This window comes from Chiloscyllium punctatum, chromosome 20 (genome assembly GCF_047496795.1).
Source record: "Chiloscyllium punctatum isolate Juve2018m chromosome 20, sChiPun1.3, whole genome shotgun sequence".
NCBI classification, from domain to species: Eukaryota; Metazoa; Chordata; class Chondrichthyes; order Orectolobiformes; family Hemiscylliidae; genus Chiloscyllium; species Chiloscyllium punctatum.
Window position 1 is genome coordinate 38,840,224 of NC_092758.1, and position 25,787 is coordinate 38,866,010.

Below are 25,787 nucleotides of genomic sequence, written 5' to 3' on the forward strand. Positions count from 1 at the left end.
CTATCACTGAAAAAATAACTTTAAAAGCTACGTGTTATTCCCTTCATTTTCTGGCAAGATTCCATAATCTTTTTAAAAATTATAATACCTTAATCTAATGCAAAGTTGGGAAGAGTATTTGTGGATTTGAAGACAAGATGTTAGAATTTGATACTTATAAAATGATAGGTTGGGGGAATTAGTGTGTGGTCCCTTTAAAAGATGATGTGTTTTTTATGCTTAGTGATTGGAAAATGAGTGTATGGGCAGCAGCTTCCCTGTCGCAGGTGCTTGAATTGGAACATTTGTATCAAAAGACTGCATTATTAGTAGGCAAAGCAGCATTTTTATCTAGACAACAGATTTTTAAAGTTAGCTAATTACTTGGAGATGAGGGACTAATTAAATTTAAATCTGATGATTTTGACAACCTAGAACCAATCCAATTGTAAACACATTAATAGGTCATCAAGGGTATAAAGGAAGAGGGCATTTGAAAATTGCGAGAGAGCAAACTACCATCTGAAGGGATTAGCTCTCTCAGAGTAACCATCTCCTGACTAAAGGTACAGCAGCACTCTTAGCTAATATTCCTGACACCAAGAGGCGTTCCTGATGCAATAATTCTAAGGAGGAGGCATTCCTGAAAGAAGATCAACAGAGAAGACACAGAAAGGTCCAGAAGACATAGCCTAGCTGTAACTTCAAGAGACTATATTCTATTGGTTTGTTATATAAATGGGACTTGTTTTTTAAGAACATTAAAAGTTTGTTGGATTTGGGAACTGTTAGTACTTAGAGGCGATTATTCAGTTTAATAATGTTTCTGTTAGTTTGTTCACTGTTGGAGTTAGATAAATAAATTGTTACTTTTTGATTATAGAGTGAGTGAAAGGATTTCATTTCATTTAACCACTCCTTTGTAACAGAGTGGGGGTTGAGAGGTAGGTTGTCACACTTCTCTTAACAGAGTATGAGGAGAGACAAGCCTCTCTGGGTGTTTCGGTTTTCGTTATCCGGGAGGGGGGGGAATGTCAATTCATTTCATGTTAGATGACTAAAAACTGAGTGGCAATCATTAGGATTTGCTGTCGTTACAGACTAGGCCAGACCACTCAAAACATTGCTAAGCAGGCAGCCTAGACCGTAACTTTGCGATTTGTTTCAGTAAGTGCACAGTGAAAATTACCCAGAATAAGTTAGCTAGGTTGACTACCAGGTTTTAAAACAGACAAAAATGTATTCACAAAATTATGGAATGAAACACAAAGAACAGAATAAAGAATACTTACAGAACTCAGTCTGTCCAAACTAGACTTAATTATGCTGTTCTGAATATGCACAACAGTCCCAATAAACAAACCCCTTAAACACAGAGTAAAAACGAAACAAAGGCTTACAGATCGAAGTTAGAAAGACAGAACGAGAGAGAGTTTAGCAGCCTGTTTCCACACAGCTTCTGCTGAACTGACTCAAACAAGACTTCAGTTTTTAGGACTGACCACTTCCCTTTCATTATACAGATTACTTCTAAAACATAACAGCTTTGGCCTAAAGTCTTATCTGTTTACATATAAACAAAAAGGTCTCTCAATAAACCCTTTCATCTCTGCACCAAACCAGTCATTTAGGAGCCCTGACTGTTTTCAACCCCACTGAAAAAAACAAGGACACAGTATCCTTTAGAAAAGGAACAGCTCTTAGAAAAATGGACTAGCTTTGTGACACCATTTGAGATTATTTTTTCATATGAATGACCACTCATTTTGCTTGAAGATTTTGGTGTCCTTGGACAAACCGTACAAATGTATCTCACAGAATCTCTGCAGTGCAAATAGACAGCATCTGGTCCATAAGACTGCACTGATCCTCCAAACAGCATCCCACACAGACTCACCCACCCTAGCCTAACCCCAGAACCACACATTTTCTGTGGCTCATCCATCTATCTTGTACCTCCCTCGATACTTTGGGGGCAATTTAGCATAGACAATCCACCTAACCTGCACATTTTTGGACTGCAGCAAGAAACTGGAACATCCATGCAGATTCGGGGAGAAAGTGCAAACTCCACAAAACAGTCACCCAAGATTGGAATCGACCCTAAGTCCCTGGTGTTGTAATGCAGCAATGTTATCCACTAAACCACTGTGCTGCTGGATGAGAGATCACAGATTTGGAAGGGACTTTGATGAGTTAATGCAAGTACATCCCTTATTCAGTTTGCACTGCTGCCAGTATGCTTTTGTGGTGGAGGCAGTGAATGTTTTAGGTATTGGATGGGATGTCAAAAAAGCATGCTGCTTTGTCCTGGATGGTGACAAGCTTCTTCAGTGTTAGTGGAACTACACTCATCCAGACAAATGGAGACTATTCCATCACACTCCTGACTTCACTCTTGTAGATGGTGGCCAGACTTTGGAGTCAGGAGATGAGTTACTCACCATAGAATCCCAGAATCTGAACTGCACCTGTAGCCACAGTATTTATTTGGCTGCTCCAGTTCTGTTTCTCATCAATAGTAACTCCCAGGATGTTTATAATGCGAGATTCAGCAAGGGTAACACCATTCAATGCCAAATGGAAATAGTTAGATTCTCTCTTGTTTGAGATGCTCACTACCCAGCAAAGGTTTCTCATAATGTCTCTTGACACTTATCAGTCCAAGCCTGAAAGCTGCCCAAATCTTGCAGTATATTGACATGTACAGCTTCAGTACTGAGGAGTTACAGATAATGCTGAACACTGTGCAAGATCTCCATTTCTAACTTTATGATGGAGGAAAGGACATTGATGAATGAGCTAAAGGTGGCTGGTTCTAGGATATTGTTCTGAGGAACTTTATAGTGAGGTCCTTTGACTGGAATTATTGACCTCCAACAATCACAAGCATAATATTTTTGCCAGGCATTACTCAAACCTAGCATAACTTATTTATATACCTGAATTGTCAATGCCTGTGGAACCTTAACTCAATTTGTTCCCTTTAAAAAAAAAGGAGTTCAAGAAAGAAATGCAATGTAAAAATAGGTTTAAGAAAAGCTAAGATTGAAGCAACATACATTAGTCCACCTAAATTTATTCTTCTCGTATACAAATATACAAATATTTCTGGACTTGCTTTGGAACAAAAGTGTTGTTCCACAATGCTGAATACCCATATAAATATTATAGAAGATATAGAGAACAGCAATGGAAATGATTCCAAGTTTGAGAATGAGGAAAGATTTACAAAATTCAATCCCTTTCTTTATATGGTGGTTAAGGGAGGACTTGTAGAATCACAGAATTATTACAGCACTGGGCCTGTTATGCCCCTTTAATCTCTATGTAAAACCTGCTCCGTTAAGCCAACTCCCTGCCTTCTTCCTGTGGCACTCCAAAGATTGTTTCTCTTCAAATAATTATTCAATTTTCTTTTGAAAGTCATTCAAGGTAGTGCATTTCAGAGCACAGCCATTTACAGTGTTTTTTTTCTCTCACGTTACCCTAGTTCCTTTTTTAAATAACCTTAAATCAGTGTGTTCTGGTTCTTCATCCTTCAAACTGTGGAAAAATGTCTTCATACCTATTCTGTCCATATTCTTCATTATTTTAGAAACCTCAATCTTCTCTCCTCTCAATTTTCTTGTCTCCATGAACAGTCCCTGCTTCACCAATTTTTCATTATTAGTTTCTCTTCCCTAGAACAAGTCTCATAAATCTTTTCTGTGCTCTCTTCAATTCCTTTATACCCTACTTAAAACACAATATCCAGAATTAGACACAGTATTCAAATTGAGGTCAAACCAGTGTTTTATAAAAGAGTCACCATACATTCTTGCTTCTGTACTTAATGACTTTAAAAAGACAAAAGTTGCTTCTCAGCCTTCTCCAAAGTCTTGAACAGACAGGGCACATCTGCCTCTTCATAGGCACGCCATTTAGAATTGTCTTTTTTATTTTATATTGTGTTTCCTCCTTCTTCCTACCAAAACATACTACTTCACATTCTCGAAATTTTACCTGACATGTGTCTATGAATTCCACCAGCTTGATGGTGTCATTTTGAAGTCGATCATTAACTTCCTCAAAGTTAACAATGGCAATTTTTATGTTGTGCCTTGTATGCCTACACACATCATTAACTTTGATCAAGAGTCACAGTGGTGCTAATAAAATCCAACAGTATGTACCATGAGTTTCTCTTGCTTATCACTCAGCAAATTTCCTATCCTTGCTGCCACAACCCCTTTTACTCAACTTGGCTTAAGTTTTGCTGACAAGTCTTGATGTATACAAAAAATGGCTAAAATAAGGAACGCGTTTAAAAATAAGACAAGACAAAAGCACAACTTAATGAAAAATAAATTCAAATATATTACACAAAAGAATTATTAGAATTTTGTGATTAATCTGGTAGACCACATAGTAGCAACGTAAATTTATTCAAGTGTACAAGAAAATCTTCTGATTCAGTATGTGGATGTACCTACTAGAAAAGGTGCAAAACTTGACCTAATTTTGGGAAATAAAGCAGGGCAGGTGACTGAGGTGTCAGTGGGGGAGCACTTTGGGGCCAGCGACCATAATTCTACTAATTTTAAAATAGTGATGGAAAAGGATAGACCTGATCTAAAAGTTGAAGTTCCAAATTGGAGGAAGGCCAATTTTGACAGTATTAGGCAAGAACTTTCAGAAGCTGATTGGGCGCAGATGTTCGTAGGTAAAAGGACGGCTGGAAAATGGGAAGCCTTCTGAAATTAGACGACAAGAGTCCAGAGAAAGTATATTTCTGTCAGGGTGAAAGGAAAGACTGGTAGGTATAGGGAATGCTGGATGACTAAAGAAATTGAGGTTTTGGTTAAGAAAAAGAAGGAAGTATATGTCAGGTATAGACAGGATTGCGCAAGTGAATCCTTTGAAGAGTACAAAGACAGTAGGAGTATACTTAAGAGGGAAATCAGGAGGGCAAAAAGGGGACATGAGATAGCTTTGGCAAATAGAGCTAAGGAGAATCCAAAGAGTTTTTACAAATATATTAAGGACAAAAGGGTAACTAGGGAGAGAATAGGGCCCCTCAAAGATCAACAAGGTGGCCTTTCTGTGGAGTTACAGGAGATGGGGGAGATACTAAACGGGTATTTTGCTTCAGTATTTACCGTAGAAAAGGACATGGAAGATATAGAATGTAGGGAAATAGATGGTGACATCTTGAAAAATGTCCATATTACAGAGGAGGAAGTGCTGGATGTCTTGAAATGCATAAAAGTGGATAAATCCCCATCACCTGATTAGGTGTAACCCAGAACTCTGTGGGAAGCTAGGGAAGTGTTTGCTGGGCCTCTTATTGAGATATTTGTATCATCGATAGTCACAGGTGAGGTGCCAGAAGACTGGAGGTTGGTTAACGTGGTGCCACTGTTTAAGAAAGGTGGTAAGTACAAGCCAGGGAACTATAGACCAGTGAGAGCCTGACGTCGGTGGTGGGAAAGTTGGTGGAGGGAATCCTGAGGGACAGGATGTACATGTATTTGAAAAGGCAAGGGATAGTCAACATGGCTTTGTGCGTGGAAAATCATGTCTTACAAACCTGATTGAATTTTTTGAAGAAGTAACAAAGAGGATTGATGAGGGCAGAATTGTGGACATGATCTATACAGACTTCAGTAAGGCATTCAACAAGTTTCCCCATGGGAGACTGGTTAGCAAGGTTAGATCTCATGGAATACAGGGAGAACTAGCCATTTGGATACAGAACTGGCTCAAAGGTAAAAGACAGAAGATGGTGGTGGAGGGTTGTTTTTCAGACTGGAGGCCTGTGACCAGTGGAGTGCCACAAGGATCGGTGCTGGATTCACTACTTTTCTTCATTTATATAAATGATTTGGATGTGAGCATAACGGGTATAATTAGTAAGTTTGCAGAAGACACCAAAATTGGAGGCGGAATGAACAGCGAAGAAGGTTATCTCAGATTACAACAGGATCTTGATCAGATGGGCTAATGGGCTGAGAAGTGGCAGATGGAGTTTAATTTAGATAAATGAGAAGTGTTGCATTTTGGGAAAGCAAATCTTAGCAGGACTTATACACTTATTGGTAAGGCCCTCGGGAGTGTTGCTGAACAAAGAGACCTTGGAATTTAGGTTCATTGCTCCCTGAAAGGGAGTCACAGGCAGATAGGATAGAGAAGGTGGCGTTTGGTAGGCTTTCTGTTATTGGTCAGAATATTGAGTACAGGAGTTGGGAGGTCATGTTGCGGCTGTACAGGACAATGGTTAGACCACTGTTGGAATATTACGTGCAATTCTGGTCTCCTTCCTATTCGAGAGATGTTGTGAAACCTGAAAGGGTTCAGAAAAGATGTGCGAGGATATTGCTAGGGTTGAAGGATTTGAGCTAGAGGAAGAGGTTGAATAGGCTAGGGCTGTTTTCCCTGGAGCGTCGGAGGCTGAGGGGTGACCTTATAGAGGTTTACAAAATTATGACGGGCATGGATAGGATAAATAGACAGAGTCTTTTCCCTGGGGTTGGGGAGTCCAGAACTAGAGGGCATAGGTTTAGGGTGAGAGGGGAAAGATATAAAAGAGACCTAAGGGGCAACTTTTTCTACGCAGAGGGTGGTACGTGTATGGAATGAGCTGTCAGAGGAAATGGAGGCGAGTACAACAGCAACATTTGAAAGGCATCTGGATGGGTACATGAATTGGAGGGGTTTTGGAGGGATATGGGCCAGGTGCTGGCAGGTGGGTCTAGATTGGGTTGGGATGTCTGGTCAGCATGGATGAATTGGACTGAAGGGTCTGTTTCCTTGTTGTACATCTCTATGATTCTATACAAAACAAAGAAACATAGAAATGCAGAAGGAGGAGTAATCATTAGGAACTTCATTATTATCACACCCTCATTTTAGATCAAGGCTGATCATCTTTCTCCATGCCAATTTCCCACACTATCACCATATACTTGATGTAATTAGTATCGGAAATCTATCAATATCTGTTTTGAATTATTCACTAGCTGATCTTTCGCTTGAAGATTTACTATCCTCTGAATGAAGAAATTCCTCACCTCAAGATAAATTATTGTCCCTGTATTCTAAGACTGTGTCCCATAGTTCTAGATTTTAACAACCTTGCTGCATCAATCTGTCTAAATTCATTAAGAATTTTGTAAGTTTCAATAAGATCACCTCTCAAACTTACAGGCTTCCCAATTTCTTCTCATAGGATAGTACAACTATCCCAGAAACTAATCAAGTAAACTTCCACTGCACTCCCTCTATGGAATGTTCATCCTTCCTTAGGTAAGAGGACCAAAACTTCACACAATATTGTAGGTGTGGTTTCACGAGGTTTCTATACAATTTAAGCAAGACATCTTTATTCCTGTAGACAAATCCTTATGAGAAATATTTACATCCCACTTCTGTTTCTAATTGCTTGGTACTCCTTCATATTAGCTTTCAGTGACTTATAAACAAAGATACCCAAATCCCTTTGGGCACTGACACTTATCAATCTCTCATCATTTAAAAAATAATCTGCGTATCCATTCTTCCGACCATACACATCCATTTTATATTACATATTCAAAGTTTATATTACATATGCTATGCTCTTGGGCACTCAGTCTGTGTAAAGCCCCTTCTTTGCATCATTATAACAGCACACTGGTGAATACCTAATGATATTATTGCTAGATTGTATCATAGCAGATGGGTGAATTTGAATTTAACAAAAATCTGGAATTAAGAGTCAAATGATGAAGAAGAATACTTTGTCAATTGATGGAAAAATAATCTGGTTGACTAATGTCCTTCAGGGAAGCAAATTGCTGTCCTTTCCTGGTCTGGTCTACATGTGACTCCAGACCTCAAGCAATGTGATTGACTCTGGACAAGTAGGAATGGGCAATAAAGCTGATACAGCCAGTGACATCCGCATTCCACGTGAATGAATGTGAGCAGAAAAGTCCCATTTAAACTTGTATCACCTTTAACTCCCAAATCAAAATCATTAAAACAGGTTGTGAAGCGAGGATGCCAAACACTGATCTATTTGGTGCCCAACTAGTCACAGCCTGTCAACCTGAGAATGTTGCATTTATTCTAACTACTGCTTTCTATATTTGAAAACTATACTGGGAAAACGTGAATATTAGCAAAATAAAATTAAATGGGCAAAATTACTTTTTCTCATACTTTGTTTTTCTTATGTCAATTGCTACATATTGTTATTCTCCTTCTTTTTAAGAGAAGGAATTGAATTTTGGGGTGGGTTCTATAGCATTGACAACTCTCTTATAAAAAACAAGGAGCTCTTCTTTACGATGGAGCCACAACAGTGAGATTCTAAAGTGGTATTTTACCCCAGGAAACAAAAGATCAAAAGAAGATCCAAGCTTCACCAATTGTTTGCACTAAGGGTCTTCCCTTGTTACAACAGACGTATACGACAACATGGAGGAAGTCAAATGAGAGATCAATTAATACTGTTGAAAGGTTATTTCTATAATTGTGGCTTGCTCTAAGAGTATAACATGTTTTACCTCACAAATAGCAGATTGACCTACACAGGTTCAGATCAGAAATAATGACTTTTTCAAAAACTGCTGATTATGGTTATATTCTGTAGCATCCATTCTGTAAATAAATGCATAAAGTGTAAGGAGCACTGTCCTTGATTTCTGTGGGATTTACAACGACATTCCAATTACAAGGTTGTTCTATAATAAAGCGAGTTTTATCAACACAAATTCGCTGCAATGCAATTGACAAACTGAGGATACTGTTTATACAGCGCAAATGTTTATGACATGTGTTGGCTGTAACATGATTATAGTATGAACACTTTAAGCGCTGTTTTGAAAGTTTGATATTTCTGTAACACGGGGCTGCACAAGAATGCACCCATCGCATTATGAAAGAACTGACAGTTTGTATGTATTCCTGGCTTCTCATAGATGACAAGCCTCCAGAATCTATGAAATCAGTTATTTCCCATTCCCAAAATATTGTACAGAATAATTGACAAAATATTGATCAACTTTGGAGCAAACATAGTTGTAGCATTTATTCCAAATATGTGATACCCAAACAAATCTTTGATGCACTAAAATATTTTGTTGGAAAGGGCAGCATGGTTTCATAGCACTGTTGTCTCTCAGCCTCAGGGATCTAGGTTTGATTTATGGGTTTCCTCCAGGTACCTCCTCCAGTCAAAATGATGTGCAGATTAAGGTAAAATATGCTCTGTAATGTCCAGGGATGTGCAGGTTAGGTGGATTGGCCATGATAAAAACGCCATGTGGGGTTGTGGGTCTGGGTAGGATTAGTGCAATCTCAATGGATCAAATGGCCCCTTCCTGCACTGTCGGGATTCTATGATCTTGTATGGAGAAAACATTGTTGTGTCAATCATTGCAAAATGAATAAAGACCTAATTGGAGCAATATTTCAAGACCTTAATGCAAGATTAGCATAAAAGAGGCACTCTCACTATTGAGTCAGGTAGTCATGGTTTTAAACGATCTCTAGGATTCAAGTATGCCGTCCATGACAACACGTTAATACTCCACTAATTGGAGTGATGTATTGTTGGAAGAGCTATTTTCAAGTGAAATTTCAACTTAAGCCCTGTCTCTCAGTCAAGGTGCTTACATAGCAAGCAATTTCACTCAAAACGTATTAAATTGGTTGTGAGAATGTGAAACTCTACATGCACATACATTCTTTCTTAAAGGAAAGTGCAACTGAATTCTACAATGATGATTAGTCTCTTCAAAGTTTTAGGTTTCAAGTTGGAATCTAAGCTTTGTGACTTTCTGGAAACATGACACTTTAAACACAAATACTCACAGTTAAGTTAGTTGCATAAGAAATCAACTGTAAAGACAACACTCATTAACTCCTTCGAAGCTCAACTTGTACAAGTAAAAGTGATTCTGAGATAATTTTTTAAAATTCAAATAAAGATTACCAGTACCAGAAAAGTGATACCACAAGGACAAAAGATTACTTTATATTACTCCTAAATTTTAGTGTATTCAACAATTAAAAGAAAAAATGGGGTTCACTGCAAGAGTATTAGAGTCATAAAGATGGACAGCATGGAAACAGACCCTTCGGTCCAACCCGTCCATGACGACCAGATATCCCAAAGCAATCTAGTCCCACTTGCCAGCACCTGGCCCATATCCCTCCAAACCCTTCCTCTTCATACACCCATCCAAATGCCTCTTAAATGTTGCAATTGTACCAGCCTCCACCACTTCCTCTGGCAGCTCATTCCATACACGTACCACCCTCTGCGTGAAAAAGTTGCCCCTTAGGTCTCTTTTATATCTTTCCCCTCTCACCCTAAACCTATGCCCTCTAGTTCTGGACTCCCCAACCCCAGGGAAAAGACTCTGTCTATTTACCATATCCATGTCCCTCATAATTTTGTAAACCTCTGTAAGGTCACCCCTCAGCCTCTGACGCTCCAGGGAAAACAACCCCAGCCTGTTCAGCCTCTCCCTGTAGCTCAGATCCTTCAACCCTGGCAACATCCTTGTAAATCTTTTCTGAACCCTTTCAAGTTTCACAACATCTTTCCAATAGGAAGGAGACCAGAATTGCACGCAATATTCCAACAGTGGCCTAACCATTGTCCAGTACAGCTGCAACATGACCTCCCAACTCCTGTACGCAATACTCGGACCAATAAAGGAAAGCATACCAAACACCTTCTTCACTATCCTATCTACCTGCAACTCCACTTTCAAGGAGCTATGAACCTACACTCAAGGTCTCTTTGTTCAGCAACACTCCCTAGGACCTTACCATTAAGTGTATAAGTCCTGCTAAGATTTGCTTTCCAAAAATGCAGCACCTCGCATTTATCTGAATAAAACTCCATCTGCCACTTCTCAGCCCATTGGCCCATTTGGTCCAGATCCTGTTGTAATCTGAGGTAACCTTCTTCACTGTCCAATACACCTCCAATTGTGATGTCATCTGCAAACTTACTAACTGTTCCTCTTATGCTGACATCCAAATCATTTATGTAAATGACAAAAAGTAGAGGGCCCAGCACCGATCCTTGTGGCACTCCACTGGTCACGGGCCTCCAGTCTGAAAAACAACCCTCCACCACCACCCTCTCTCTTCTACCTTTGAGCCAGTTCTGTATCCAAATGGCTAGTTCTCCCTGTATTCCAAGAGATTTAAGCTTGCTAATCAGTCTCCCATGGGGAACCTTGTCGAACGCCTTACTGAAGTCCATACAGATCACATCTACTGCTCTGCTCTCATCAATCTTCTTTGTTACTTCTTCAAAAAACTCAATCAAGTTTGTGAGACATGATTTCCCACACACAAAGCCATGTTTACTCTTCCTAATCAGTCCTTGCCTTTCCAAATACATGCACATCCCGTCCCTCAGGATTCCCTCCAACAATTTGTCCACCACCGAGGTCAGGCTCACTGGTCTATAGTTACTTGGCTTGTCTTTACTGCCCTTCTTAAACAGTGGCACCACGTTTGCCAACCTCCAGTCTTCCGACACCTCACCTGTCACTATCGATGATACAAATATCTCAGCAAGAGGTCCAGCAATCACCTGTCTAGCTTCCCACAGAGTACTAGGGTACACCTGATCAGGTCCTGGGGATTTATTCACCTTTTACCGTTTCAAGACATCCAGCACTTCCTCCTCTGTAATCTGGACATTTTGCAAGATGTCACCATCTATTTCCCTACAGTCTATATCTTCCATATCCTTTTCCACAGTAAATACTGATGCAAAATATTCATTTAGTATCTCCCCCATTTTCTGTGGCTCCACACAAAGGCCACCTTGCTGATCTTTGAGGGGGCCTACTCTCTCCCTAGTTACCCTTTTGTCCTTAATATATTTGTAAAAACTCTTTGGATTCTCCTCAATTCTATTTGCCAAAGCTATCTCATGTCCCGTTTTGCCCTCCTGATTTTCCTCTTAAGTATACTTCTACTTTCTTTATACTCTTCTAAGGATTCACTCGATCTATCCTGTCTATACCTGACATATGCTTCCTTCTTTTTCTTGACCAAACCCTCAGTTTCTTTAGTTATCCAGTATTCCATTTACCTACCAGCCTTCCCTTTCACCCTGACAGGAATATACTTTCTCTGGATTCTTGTTATCTCATTTCTGAAGGCTTCCCATTTTCCAGCTGTTCCTTTACCTGCGAACATCTGCCTCCAATCAGCTTTGGAAAGTTCTTGCCTCATACCGTCAAAATTGGCCTTTCTCCAATTTAGAACTTCAACTTTTAGATCTGGTCTATCCTTTTCCATCACTATTTTTAAACGAATAGAATTATGGTCTCTGGCCCCAAAGTGCTCCCCCACTGACCCCTCAGTCACCTGCCCTGCCTTATTTCCCAAGAGTCAGTCAAGTTTTGCACCTTCTCTAATAAGTATATCCACATACTGAATCAGAAAATTGTCTTGTCCACACTTAAGAAATTTCTCTCCATCTAAACCTTTAACACTATGGCAGTCCCAGTCTATGTTTGGAAATTTAAAATCCCCTACCATAACTACCCTATTATTCTTACAGATAGCTGAGATCTCCTTACAAGTTAGTTTCTCAATTTCCCTCTGAGTATTAGGGGGTCCATAATACAATCCCAATAAGGTGATCATCCTTTTCTTATTTCTCAGTTCCACCCAAATAACTTCCCTGGATGTATTTCCAGGAATATCTTCCCTCAGCACAGCTGTAATGTTATCCCTTATCAAAAATGCCACTCCCTCTCCTCTCTTGCCTCCCTTTCTATCCTAGAACATTAAGCTGCCAGTCCTGCCCATGCTGAACCATGTTTCCGTAATTGCTATGATATCCCAGTCCCATGTTCCTAACCATGCCCTGAGTTCATCTGCCTTCCTTGTTAGGTCCCTTACATTAGAATAAATGCAGTTTACTTTATTAGTCCTACCTTGTCCCTGCCTGTTTGACTCACTTCTGTTCTCAGCTGTACCTGTCTCAGATCGATCTCTTTCCTCACTATCTCCCTGGGTCCCACCTCTCCCCACTCCCACCTCCGCTTCCGCCGCCCCCCCCCCCCCACCCCTCCACATTACTAGTTTACATCCTCCCAAGCAGTTCTTGCAAATTTCCCTGCCAGTATATTAGTCCCCTTCCAATTTAAATGCAATCCGTCCTTCTTGTACAGGTCACTACTACCCCAAAGGAGATTCCAATGATCCAAAAATGTGAATCCTTCTCCCATACACCAGGTCCTCAGCCATGCATTCATCTGCTCTATCCTCCTATTCCTGCTCTCACTAACTCGTAGCACCGGGAGCAATCCAGATATTACTAACCTAGAGGACCTCCTTTTTAAATTTCTGCCTAACTCTCTGAAATCTCCCTTCAGAATCTCAACCTTTTCCCTTTCAATGTGAACAATGACCTCCTGCTGGCCCCTCTCCCCCGTGAGAACATTCTGCACCCTCTCTGAGACATCTGACAAGAAGTACATATCACTGCAAAGGCCAGTTTTGCTCCTTCACAATCTACAGACCCAGAAAATAACACTGTCTTATTCCTCCACAAACACTGCCCCAGGTTAAATTAATAGCTTATATTTTAAGTTAATCAAGAGACTTATCTCCAAAAACATATAATCAAGAAAGAATCCACTATACTCACTACTGCAGCCTTTCTCTTGGACAGACTTGAAACAATAATTAACTTATCTGATTCTGTGCTGTGAACTTCCTCCAACAGTTCCTCCAAGATTAATTGTGAATTTCACTGTTTGTTAATTTTCCCAGATGCACTCCGATGTCCAGCGATACACGAATTCAAACAGCAAAGGCGGTAACTGTGCAGGTTCTCTCTCTCTCTCTCTCTCCTGCACTATCCTCACCATGTGCTTCCTTTGTCTGCTCTTCTCCCTTTTACACTGCTGTTGTTATGACTTTTTCTTTCCAAAGTTCCACAACAAAACAACAACATATAAAACAGTAATTGCTGCTCCTGGAATTCGCGGAAATCACCTCCACAACCGAAAAACCTCAAAAAATAAGAGCAGCTCTTACAGCCAGAAATTTTTCCTGTCCTCCATCTTGGATTACCCAGAATCATTTAACTTAAAACATATTTATTTTTCCAAACATCTGATAAAATTCTTTCTGGAATTATGCTTTAAATTGTCAAAAATATTTTGAAATGCAATTAATAATAAGAACCAAGACATATTCAGCAATATTTATTAATTGACTAGCAATTGGTTATTAATTGCTGCTTGGATTAAATTACAGGATGTAATTTTCTTTATACAAGGTCAGTTGTACTACTCCAGTATTACACTTAACTCAAATTCTAATACTTCTAAATTTTAGTGCAAAACGCTTGAATTGTCACAAGCAGACTGTATTCTGCCCAACTGGAATGCTTTTCCTTTCAAGCGCAGAGCATACTTTGTGATCACTTTAACAATATTTCCTCATAGGCACATTCTGAAGTCAACCAAAGTGACTTTTGCTCTAAATTGATAGCCAACAATAAATTATTAGATCTTCCTGAAGGTCAGAAACCAGCAGAAATTGACTGACTTTCACTCTTTATCACAGGTTCAATACTCAAAGTGCAACAACTGAAGTGTGATGAATTCAGATACCTAGGGAATAGGAATGTTGAAAAAATGAAATTGATTTCCTGTTTGAACCTTTCAATGAAATATATATTCTTACATATATCATCGGGCAATGGGAGGGGGAAGGTGCTCGGAGGTTCGGAAGTGTGAAAGATCACAAGTGGAAGTTTTATATCTCAGTAGAATTACTGGTGTGTAGTAAATTATGTCACATGCTTTATTAGCTATGCATATTCACAGTAAGAATGCAGCAAAATGGTGGCTAGCAGAAATTTAAAGACCCCAGGTCGCAAAGTTTTGAGTGATATTGAAATGCTCATGGTGGGCATCCCACGAATTCCAGTAGGTTATTTCTTATAATTGAGTGCTGTTACATGAAGGCAGTGACCTGAGTTACACATCTGTATAAGGAGAAGAACATTAACTGTAATGGTGATTGTAGGTTTTTCCGCATCAGTTGAAATACGCATTGATTCAGCAGGGCATTTTTAAACTCAACAATGGCATAAAAGAATTGCATGGCTTCTTGTCTCAAAAATTGCAGCTAAACAATCTCTTTATTCCATTAGGTAGAAGTTCCATAATTCCAATTTGAAACAGAGATTAACATGAAATTTAAACAAATTAAATGAACAAGTAACTGTGTTTATGAATGTGCAAACTGCCAAATATTATAAATGGCTGTAGAACATTGCTGATGAAATATAACTGGGTATTTTATGAGTACAACAAAACAACAATAGTTGTATATTAGTGAGTTTACAGCATAGATTTGTAGATACTTACCATTTTCATTCGAATTTTCTGGAAACAGCATTAAAGGCCTCTGGCTACATAAGGGAGGCTTACATTCAAAACTCTTCCTCTGTGCAGAACTCAATGTTACATTTGGTTGAATTGTGGCAGTTTCTGGTACTATCTGAAAAATCTGTGAATGATATAAGAAGAAAACATCATATACATCCTGAATTTAAATACTGGTCGCAATCTGCTTTCTGGACATATTAGTGCCTGTAACAGCTCTGCCTACCATATCCCCAAACATGCTCCTCCCCTTAATGGCAGTTGGCTCCACAAGTACGAGTCATCACTCTTAAGCAGTCATCCTTTGCTGAAAGGCCTAGGCAGCATACAGTAAGACAAGAACTTCTATTCAACAGAAGAGCAAAGCCCAACATGCCCTCATCCAATATTGCCACACACATGTTGCCAACAGCATTCATTGTACAGAAATGAGTGGCGAATCCCCGTGGAGCATTTCCTCTCTAGTTTTGAAGGTCACTGAAAAGGAGTCTTGTCCAGCTCTCCTGACCCTTCCCATCATTGAAAACCAAACTAGTCTCCTTGGCAATCATTTAAATTGTAGAAGTTAGTTGTTATGCACTGATATTTGTCAATGTATTTAATGGTTTCCTGTTGCTTTGGTTTATCAAATTTCCATAAGGGACAGCAGCACAATACCGAGATATTAAATAATCTTGACAACTAATCTAATACTCTGGAGACAAGTTCAAATCTTACAAGTAGAATCTGGAAATTTAAATTCAATCAATTACTAATTCTGGAGTAAAGACTAGTGCTCTAAAGCCACCAGATTACCAGGAACATTCATCTTCAGTGAAGGAAATTTACCATGTTTACCCGGTGTGAGCTAAACATGACTCCAGATCCACAGCAGCATTGTTTACTCTTAACTGCCCTTTGAATAGCCTACCAACTAAGTTCAATGCACGTCTGTGTAACAACATCCCCCTTCTGTCCTTGTCCAATCTAAATCTTTCCCAAAACCTATTATGTGTCTAATTTTTCCCATTGCTAACTAAATGTCCCTGCCTTGAAACACTTATTCTGTGTCTCTCTCCACAGATGCTCCCTGATCAGTTGTGTGTTTCCAATATTTTATGTTTTCATTTCAAATTTCCAGAATATGAAGTATTCTGTTTTACATTAATCATGCAAAGGACACAGGCATACAAGTTAAATTATGGGAACATGCGGTATTACAAGAGCATCCATTACTGGGGAAGTGATGGCTATACCAATGGGACAGTCAAAACCTGAACTGCGCTGGAACCAGAGCTCTAGTAAGTCATATAACTAGGGAAATATAGATTGCTTTAAAAATGATGGTACAGCACTGAGTTTGGATGGATGAACCAAATCAAGGGGTGGAGTCAAAGCAGGAGACCAAAATAGTAATTGAGAAATGAAGGTCACAGAATGGTAGGAATGAAGTGAGAGAATAAATTTTAAAATATACTAACATTCAAGACTAAACATTACAAAGCTAGCAGCTAGACAAAAGGCTACGTATCTGAAAGCATATAGCATTGACAACATAAATAAATTGACAGCACACACTGAATATATATAATGTGATAAACTGGTCAGTAGAAGAATCACTGCACTTGAAATGGTAATTCTGTTTCTCTAGCCATAGATGCTGCCAGACCTCTTGAGTTTTAGAATAGTCTCAGAATAAAAGGGTATACTGGATTAGTGGTGCTGGAAGAGCACAGCAGTTCAGGCAGCATCCAACGAGCAGCGAAATCAACGTTTCGGGCAAAAGCCCTTCATCAGGAATAAAGACAGTGAGCCTGAAGCATGGAGAGATAAGCTAGAGGAGGGTGGGGGTGGGGAGAGAGTAGCATAGAGTACAATGGGTGAGTGGGGGAGGAGATGAAGGTGATAGGTCAAGGAGGAGAGGGTGGAGTGGATAGGTGGAAAAGAAGATAGGCAGGTCGGACAAGTCAAGGAGACAGTAACTGAGCTGGAAGTTTGAAACTAGGATGAGGTGGGGGAAGGGGAAATGAGGAAACTGTTGAAGTCCACATTGATGCCCTAGGGTTGAAGTGTTCCGAGGCGGAAGATGAGGCGTTCTTCCTCCAGGCGTCTGGTGGTGAGGGAGCGGCGGTGAAGGAGGCCCAGGACCTCCATGTCCTCGGCAGAGTGGGATGGGGAGTTGAAATGTTGGGCCACGGGGCGGTTTGGTTGATTGGTGCAGGTGTATCGGAGATGTTCCCTGCGCCTCCTAGCAGAGTGCTTTAGGGAACATCTCCAAGTTTCCTAGTTTCAAACTTCCAGCTCAGTTACTGTCTCCTTGACTTGTCCGACCTGCCTATCTTCTTTTCCACCTATCCACTCCACCCTCTCCTCCTTGACCTATCACCTTCATCTCCTCCCCCACTCATCCATTGTACTCTATGCTACTCTCTCCCCACCCCCACCCTCCTCTAGCTTATCTCTCCATGCTTCAGGCTCACTGCCTTTATTCCTGATGAAGGGCTTTTGCCCAAAACGTTGATTTCGCTGCTCGTTGGATGCTGCCTGAACTGCTGTGCTCTTCCAGCACCACTAATCCAGTATTTGGTTTTCAGCATCTGCAGTCATTGTTTTTACCTTCAGAATAAAAGGGTGCCAACTTAAGGCTGAGATGAGAAGGAATTTCTTCTCTCTGAGGCTTGAGTGTATTTGGAACTCCTTGCCACAGCAAGTTGTGGGGTCAGAATCTACAATATTTGGATATATATTTATAATATATAGTTAAAGCTAAGACATAAATATTCTTGATCGGTAGGGGAATCAAGGTTAATGAGGAAAGGCTGGAATATAAACATGAGTGTCAGGTTAGCCAATATTGCATGGTGAAGCAGGATTGAGTGGCTGAAAGACCTACTCATGTTACTATTTCTTATGGTCTTATACTCTTTCTCCAGCATTATGTTGGTTTCAAATTTTCAACACTGCTGGAATTTGCTTTAATAGAAGTTAAATGATTGAAATGATACAATTTTAATGACAATACACGAACAGATAGATTTAGGGGGCGTTCAAAAACAAATGTTTGAAGGTGGCAGATTTGTATTGGAGCAGTCAATAGATCATAAAGAATCCTCAGTAATATTAAAATTGTGTAGAATCCAAAAGCCAGGAAGTTAAACCAATTTTAAATAAGATATTAATTCAGTCTCAATTACAATGCTGTGTTCAAAACTGAGTATTAAACATAAAAAAACCATGAAGTTTTGAAGAAAGCACAGAAATAATTGCTAAAATAATTTCAAGCATAATGAATTACAGTTATGTAAGTAGGCTGGAGAAAAGGGATTGTTCTCCATTGAGCAGAGAAGGATAAGAGATTTCTTAATATCATGAAATGTTTAGACAGAGGAAATAAAAAGAAATCCTTCTTAAAAATAGTAGAAGGATTACTAATAACAGAATGCAGATTTAAGATTGATTGGCAAGAACCAGAGATGACAAGAGATAAAACTTCTTATAACAGGTGGATTGGATTTTAGATTAGATTACTTACAGTGTGGAAACAGACCCTTCAGCCCAACAAGTCCACACCACCCCGCCGAAGCGCAACCCACCCATAACCCTAACCTAACACTACGGGCAATTTAGCACGACCAATTTACCTAATCTGTGGGAGGAAACCGGAGCACTCGGAGGAAACCCACGCAGACACAGGGAGAACGTGCAAACTCCACACGGTCAGTCGCCTGAGGCAGGAATTGAACCCAGGTCTCTGGCGCTGTGAGGCAGCAGTGCTAACCACTGTGCCACCGTGCCGCCCCTGTTGAAGAGTTCATTTAGAATGAACTCTCCAACAGGGTGGTGGGAACGTATCCAATTTCAAACTTTCAGAAGGGAAATTGGTAAATACAAAAGGATAAAATTACAGGCATATTAGAAAAGAGCTGAAAATGTGTTGCTGGAAAAGTGCAGCAGGTCAGGCAGCATCCAAGGAACAGGAGAATCGACGTTTCGGGCATAAGCCCTTCTTCAGGAATGGCATATTGGAAAAGAGCCAAGTGTTGGGCCCAACAGGTTTGCCCTTAGAAAACACTAGTACAGACATAATGGACCAGGTGATCTATTTCTTGAAGTGCTATAGTATTCTACAGTAAAGGACTATGAATATTTGCAAAACAGTGAATTTGAGCAATGCATGTGAAACTCTTACCTGTTCATGGTTTTCTATTAGAATTTCAACAACTATATTCTGGAACTTGATATCCATGATTGCTGCTACAGTTTCCTCCTTTGGTCTAAGCAGAGTTGGTCCAAACACCACACCCAAGTTTGCCACAGTCATCAGATTTTGTTTGTGGTTTTTGGACACCCTGGGCAACAAGAAAGAATGAACTCACTGACTGAAGACAGACCTACAAAATTATTCTAAAATATTGCAATTACTCAAAACAAAACAAAGCTACCAGCCCAGCTCCCTAAAACGTAGATTAGCAAATTCTTGGAAAATGCCACTTTTGCACATTATTAACTCGGTGACTGAGACTAGCTGCTGTACACCTGTTGATCTCTACACATCTTTAAACAAGTCTAAGCTGCAGAAAAGTTCCTACAGTCAATATTTGATTGCTCTCTTTGGTATTTGTATCACAGACAACTGCCAATATGATTTAAGTATGAATTAGATAATAAAAATAAAAGTTATTAGCAGTCAAGTAAAAGCAAAATGCTGCAGATGCTGGAAATTTTAAATGAAAAAATAAATTATAAACTCAGTATATCTGGCAGAATCTATAGAGAGAAAGAAACAGAGCCAATGTTTCAAGTCTAATGTAATTTCTTCAGAGCACATTGTCATTTCAGACTCGAAACATTAGCTCTGTTTCTCTCTCCATAGATGCTGCCAAACCAAAGTTTCTTGTTTTAATGGGCGCTTTGTTTTTATTTCAAAGTTATTCCTATCTTAACTATGATTTATCTATAAGCAAATTAAAATTCAGATAAAAACGTTATAAAAGATTTTTGTGACATATTTATGGAATGAAGTATATATAAAACAAGGCAACATGAACATTGTCATTCTCAATAATCGCAGAGCCTTGGGGGAAGATGAAGCTATAGTGATCTGCAGCCTCAAGTGCCTGTGGATGATGCATCTTGACCCACCCGAAGATTCAACATTACAGAATCAAATTTTCAGCCAATCTGATCACGGCATGTAATATCAAGAAGGAGCCGAGCATATTAGTTTACATCTAAGGCCTTTGGCCCCAGTGATATCTTAGCTGTAGTCCTGACTACCTGCTTCAGAACTAATAAATCTTTAACGCACTGACATTTGGCCGACAAAGTAGAAAATCGTCTAAGTTCAACTATTACCCATAAAACCGGACAAAACCATCCAGTTAATTACACCCATCAATCCCCTGCACCTCAAGTGATCTACATTCAATGATTAATAAACTGATGGCAGGGCTCCTCAATGTTACCACCACCTGGCATAGACTTAGCATCAAGCTCAATGCTTTGCTGGGTTCTGCCAGGGCCACTGAGCTACAAACCTCATTGAAGTCTTGCTTCCAACATGAGAACACACAGAGGATTCTGAGGAGTATGGACAGACTGAAATTGAAAGGATAGCTCTTATTTTGGGGTAATCTAGAATGATGGGGACGCATTTGAAGAATATGATGTCACCCATTATTGATTTATTAAGTTTGAGATGGACAGATTCTTGAACTAAAAGAAGGATTGTAAGAAATCAGAAGAAAGGGAGAGTTAAGGTCAACATCAGATCAGCCTTGAATGCAATGAATGCTAGAGCTAGATTAAGGGCTATTACATGTTCCTATGCCCTTTTTTAAAAAAAGGAATTTTTTTTTTGACTATTACAACAAATACAAAACCAAACGATTCAAACCAATGTTAAGAAAACCCACTAATTACATAGATAAATAATTAACTAAAACAAAAGGATAATAGAAATAGTGATAACACAGCTTAACAAAAAGCAATATCCCTCGATCATGGAGTGCATGAATTTATACATACTCATGTGTTCATAGTTCCTCTTCTCTGGGTACCAGATTCATTAAACAGAATTGCTATGGCTATCTAAAGGCCCTTATAAGTATGGTGGACAAATCTGTACCCAGGTAGTTCAAAAAGGGCTGCCAAGTCGTATAAAAATTCTCAGTTTTATGGTGCACTGTATGTGTAAGGAAGTCTAAGGGGATGTGTTCCATGACTAGCTTACGCCAGTCCAACAGCCCCGGGGGATTTTCAGTCACCCACCCTAACAAAATGTTCTTTTTTGCACAAAAGGTGAGGATACTGAAAAGTCTTTTTTTTGTGTGCATCTAATGGAAGTGAATTAATACAGTTAACAGGAGGAGATACCGGGCCCATCTCTACCTCCGTCCCCAAGACCTTCTCTATTTCGCCTACCACAGCGTACCAATCTGCCTGCAGTCTGTGGCAGGACCAGAGTCAGTGAGTGAGCATGCCCATACTCACTCTGCATTTAGGACACATTGGAAACACTCCCACTTTAAATTTTGGAGGCAGTCTGGACCCAAGTGGGCCCTGTGGAGAATCTTCAATTGCAAGGCATGGGTTCTGTTACAAACCAAGATCCTTCTTACATTTTCCCAGATATCCTCCCATACTTCAGAAGAAATCTCAACATCCAGCTCCCTCTCCCATACATTACAGAGCCGTTCAGACTCGTCCGGGGTACCTTCTTCCAATAGGTGATAAACCTTGCTAACAGAAAGTGTACCCTCAGTGCTCAGCACCCTCTTCTCCATGTCAAACCTATAAAAATCAGTTAGGTCTCTTTTTGTATGAAATTTCTAATTTGAAAAAAATGGAAGAGGTCCCTACTGGGCAACTCATATTTCCGAGTCAGTTGGTCAAAAGACATCAGTTTGTCCCCTTCGAATAAATCACCCAGGCAAGACCTGCCCCGCACTACTCATAGTTTAAATGCTGAGTCCATCATCCCTGGCTGAAAACCCAGCATAACAACTATGGGTGCAAAAAATGAAGTTCTGGAAAGGTTGCCCTCACTCTGTTGTATTGCCCTCCATGCCTTGACAGTTTTAATGACCATTGGGCGAAGACAATATTCCTTAATTGTCTTCACTTTGTCCAAGAACAGCTGGCTAATAAGGGGGCATCTTGCTTGAGATGCTTTGATGTCCAACCAAAGTGAGTGAGGGTCTCTTCGGGCCCAGTCATAAGTTTAATTGATAGTTTTTGACAGCTGGGAAGCCCACTCCTCCCACCCTATAAGGTAACTACAATCTAGTCAGTTTGATTAGGGGTTGACGTGATACCAGATAAAGGAACTGAACCAGACATTCAGTCTTCTAAATGTTTGCCTAGAAAAAAGCAGAGGAAGTATTTGCATTGGACACAACAGGCGGGGCAGAATATTACTTTTAAGGAGAGCTATCTGACCGAACCGAGAGATCGGAAGTACTTCCCATCTACAAAGGTCCTGCTTGATTCTGTCAAATAAATGGGCAAAATTGGTTTTAAATAGCCGATCAAAGATGGGGGTAATAAACATATCTAAGTAAAGAAAGCTCTCCTGTGACCAGCTGAAGGTAAATTGAGATTTGTCCTCTGGATCAGGCAGAGAAGACCACTATGGCCTATGATTTCACAAAGTTGATCTTATAACCTGAAAAGCCTCCAAATAAATTAATGTCTTGTATCAGATGCAGCACTGAGACTGATGGGTGTGATAAAAAGACAAGGATATCATCTACATACAATGCAATCTTATGCGACTTTGTTCCCACTTATGGAGCGGATATAGAACATAGAACAATACAGCACAGAACAGGCCCTTCGGCCCACGATGTTGTGCCGAACTTCTATCCTAGATTAAGCACCCATCCATGTACCTATCCAAATGCCGCTTAAAGGTCGCCAATGAATCTGACTCTACCACTCCCACGGGCAGCGCATTCCATGCCCCCACCACTCTCTGGGTGAAGAACCCACCCCTGACATCTCCCCTATACCTTCCACCCTTCACCTTAAATTTATGTCCCCTTGTAACACTCTGTTGTACCCGGGGAAAAAGTTTCTGACTGTCTACTCTATCTATTCCTCTGATCATCTTATAAACCTCTATCAAGTCACCCCTCATCCTTCGCCGTTCCAACGAGAAAAGGCCGAGAACTCTCAACCTATCCTCGTACGACCTACTCTCCATTCCAGGCAACATCCTGGTAAATCTTCTCTGCACCCTCTCCAAAGCTTCCACATCTTTCCTAAAGTGAGGCGACCAGAACTGCACACAGTACTCCAAATGTGGCCTAACCAAAGTCCTGTACAGCTGCAACATCACCTCACGACTCTTGAATTCAATCCCTCTGCTAATGAAAATGAAATATATTGGGATCTCTACATACTTCCTCCTCCAGCAGTTCAATCACCAATGCAAAAAGCAGCAGCGATAAAGGACAGCCTTGTCGACTGCCCCTAAGAATATTGAAATTGCTTGACCACACACCATTGGTGAGGACTGCGGCATGAGGGTCACTATACAAAACCTCTATCCATCTGTGAAGGCCTCGTCCAAGCCAAATCACTTTAACGTATAAAAAAGATACGGCCACTCAACCCATCAAGTGTCTTTACCGTGTCTAAATAGATCACTAATACCTGTACTGATCATTGTTGACATACTTGGATCATACTAAGTAACCTCCTGACATTGTTCAATGATCTGTGACCTTTTATAAATCCTGTCTGGTTAATGATGGAGGGCAGTACAGTTTCTAGCCTTAGTGCCAAAGTCTTAGATAGGATTTTGAAATCAACATTCAGGAGTGTAATGGGCCTATAGGAAGCACAATCCTCTGGGGCCTTCCCTATTTTAAGGATGAGAGAACTGGTCACCTCTCTTAGAGATAGTGGGAGGAGGCCACGACTATGAGAGTTGTTAAACATACTAAGCATCGGTCCTTACAACATACTTATAAATTCCTTAGAGATCTCACTGGGGAGCCAGTCAGGCCCAGGCACCTTTCCATTTTGGAGCTGCCTCACAGTCTCCTGCACCTCTTTCTCTGACAACGGGACATTAAGGAAAGACTCTTGTTCAGGGCTCACTCCTGGAAGGTTCAAATTCTTTAAAAAAAAAGACCCGTTCCTAACCAACCCATCCTCAAATCTTTCAGACTGATATAGCTCAGAGTAAAATTTCCAAAATTCTGCATTAATCCTTTTAGAACCATGGGTTAGATTTCCAGTGTCCTCCCTGATCAAGGTAATGGCTTGGAGAGCACCACTTTTTCAGGCGAGGTATGCTAAGTACTTGTTCGGCTTATCCCCATGCTCAAACAGCCTCTGGTTTGCAATGTAAGTTCAGTCTTGGTTGTCCATGTGAGCATGCAGATCAGTGTAGATCAAAGCACTAAGAACCTCTGCAGTTTAGCCAGCGAGGGCCTGTCAAAATATGCGTTTTAAGCTGCTTTCAGATGCATCTCGAGCAAACGTTGCTGCTCACCTGTCTGGTGTTTCTTACTGGCCGAATAGGAAATAACTAACCTCAGCATAGGCTTTAGCAGTTTTCCAGAGATTGGATGGATTACTGGTCGAGCCTGAATCAATGTCTAAAAAAGCCCTGAATTCAGTAGAAACAAATTCAGTAAACTTGCTATCCTTAAGGATGAAGGGGTCCAATCGCCAATGTCTCAAACCTTTCATAGTATCCTTACTCTTGACTATTAAATACACTAGGATGTGATCAGAAATAGTGATATTGACAATTGTACATGACACCATTGAGCCCAAATGCGCTGCGGTGGTCAAAAAAAAGATCAATCCTGGTATGACATTTATGCAGATTCGAGAAGAATGTGAAATCACTACCAGTAGGGTGAAGGTACCTCCAAACATCTACCAATTCCAGTTCAGCACATAAATCCCTTAATTGCTTAGATTGTGAAGATGATTTCTGAGGGCCTTTGGACCATCTGCCTGCCATATGAACTATTAGACAACTGAAACTTCCACACACCCCCCTACAATAATACACCGAGATGCAGGGTTAACCAGTCTAGAACTTAAAGAGTTGGGCCGGGGGTAAATGAACACTTAAGATACCGTATTTTTCCCCATGTATCAGAGCTTTAAGGATTATAAATCTCTCGTGTGTCTCTTTAGTACACTCTCTAACAACTTAAATGGAAGATTTCCTCGAACCAGAATGGCACCCCCCTCTATTCCTCATATTGAAAGATAAGAAATAAAACTGGTCATACCCATTCTGTTGCGGTTTCAAATGCTCTGCATCATCTAGGTATGTTTCTTGCAACAAGGAAACATCCACCCTCTCCCATTTAAGACAGGAAAGTAACTTTCTTCCTCTTGACCGGCAAGTGACTTCCCTTAATGTTCCAGGTGCACCGCTTGAAC

The 25,787-nt window shown here is 40.2% G+C and overlaps 1 protein-coding gene across 5 annotated transcripts in view; it reads right to left on the reverse strand.

Annotated features, from left to right (window-relative positions):
• Positions 1-25,787, reverse strand: part of LOC140492052 (rho GTPase-activating protein 26-like) — a 284,972-nt gene that overhangs the window by 42,902 nt on the left and 216,283 nt on the right. For all 5 annotated transcript variants that reach the window (XM_072590711.1, XM_072590714.1, XM_072590712.1 and 2 more), the window contains exons 18-19: positions 19,561-19,720; positions 15,375-15,516 (exon numbers count right to left, since the gene is read on the reverse strand). In XM_072590711.1, the coding sequence (XP_072446812.1) occupies positions 15,375-15,516; positions 19,561-19,720 (302 nt within the window). The remainder of the gene's footprint in view (positions 1-15,374; positions 15,517-19,560; positions 19,721-25,787) is intronic.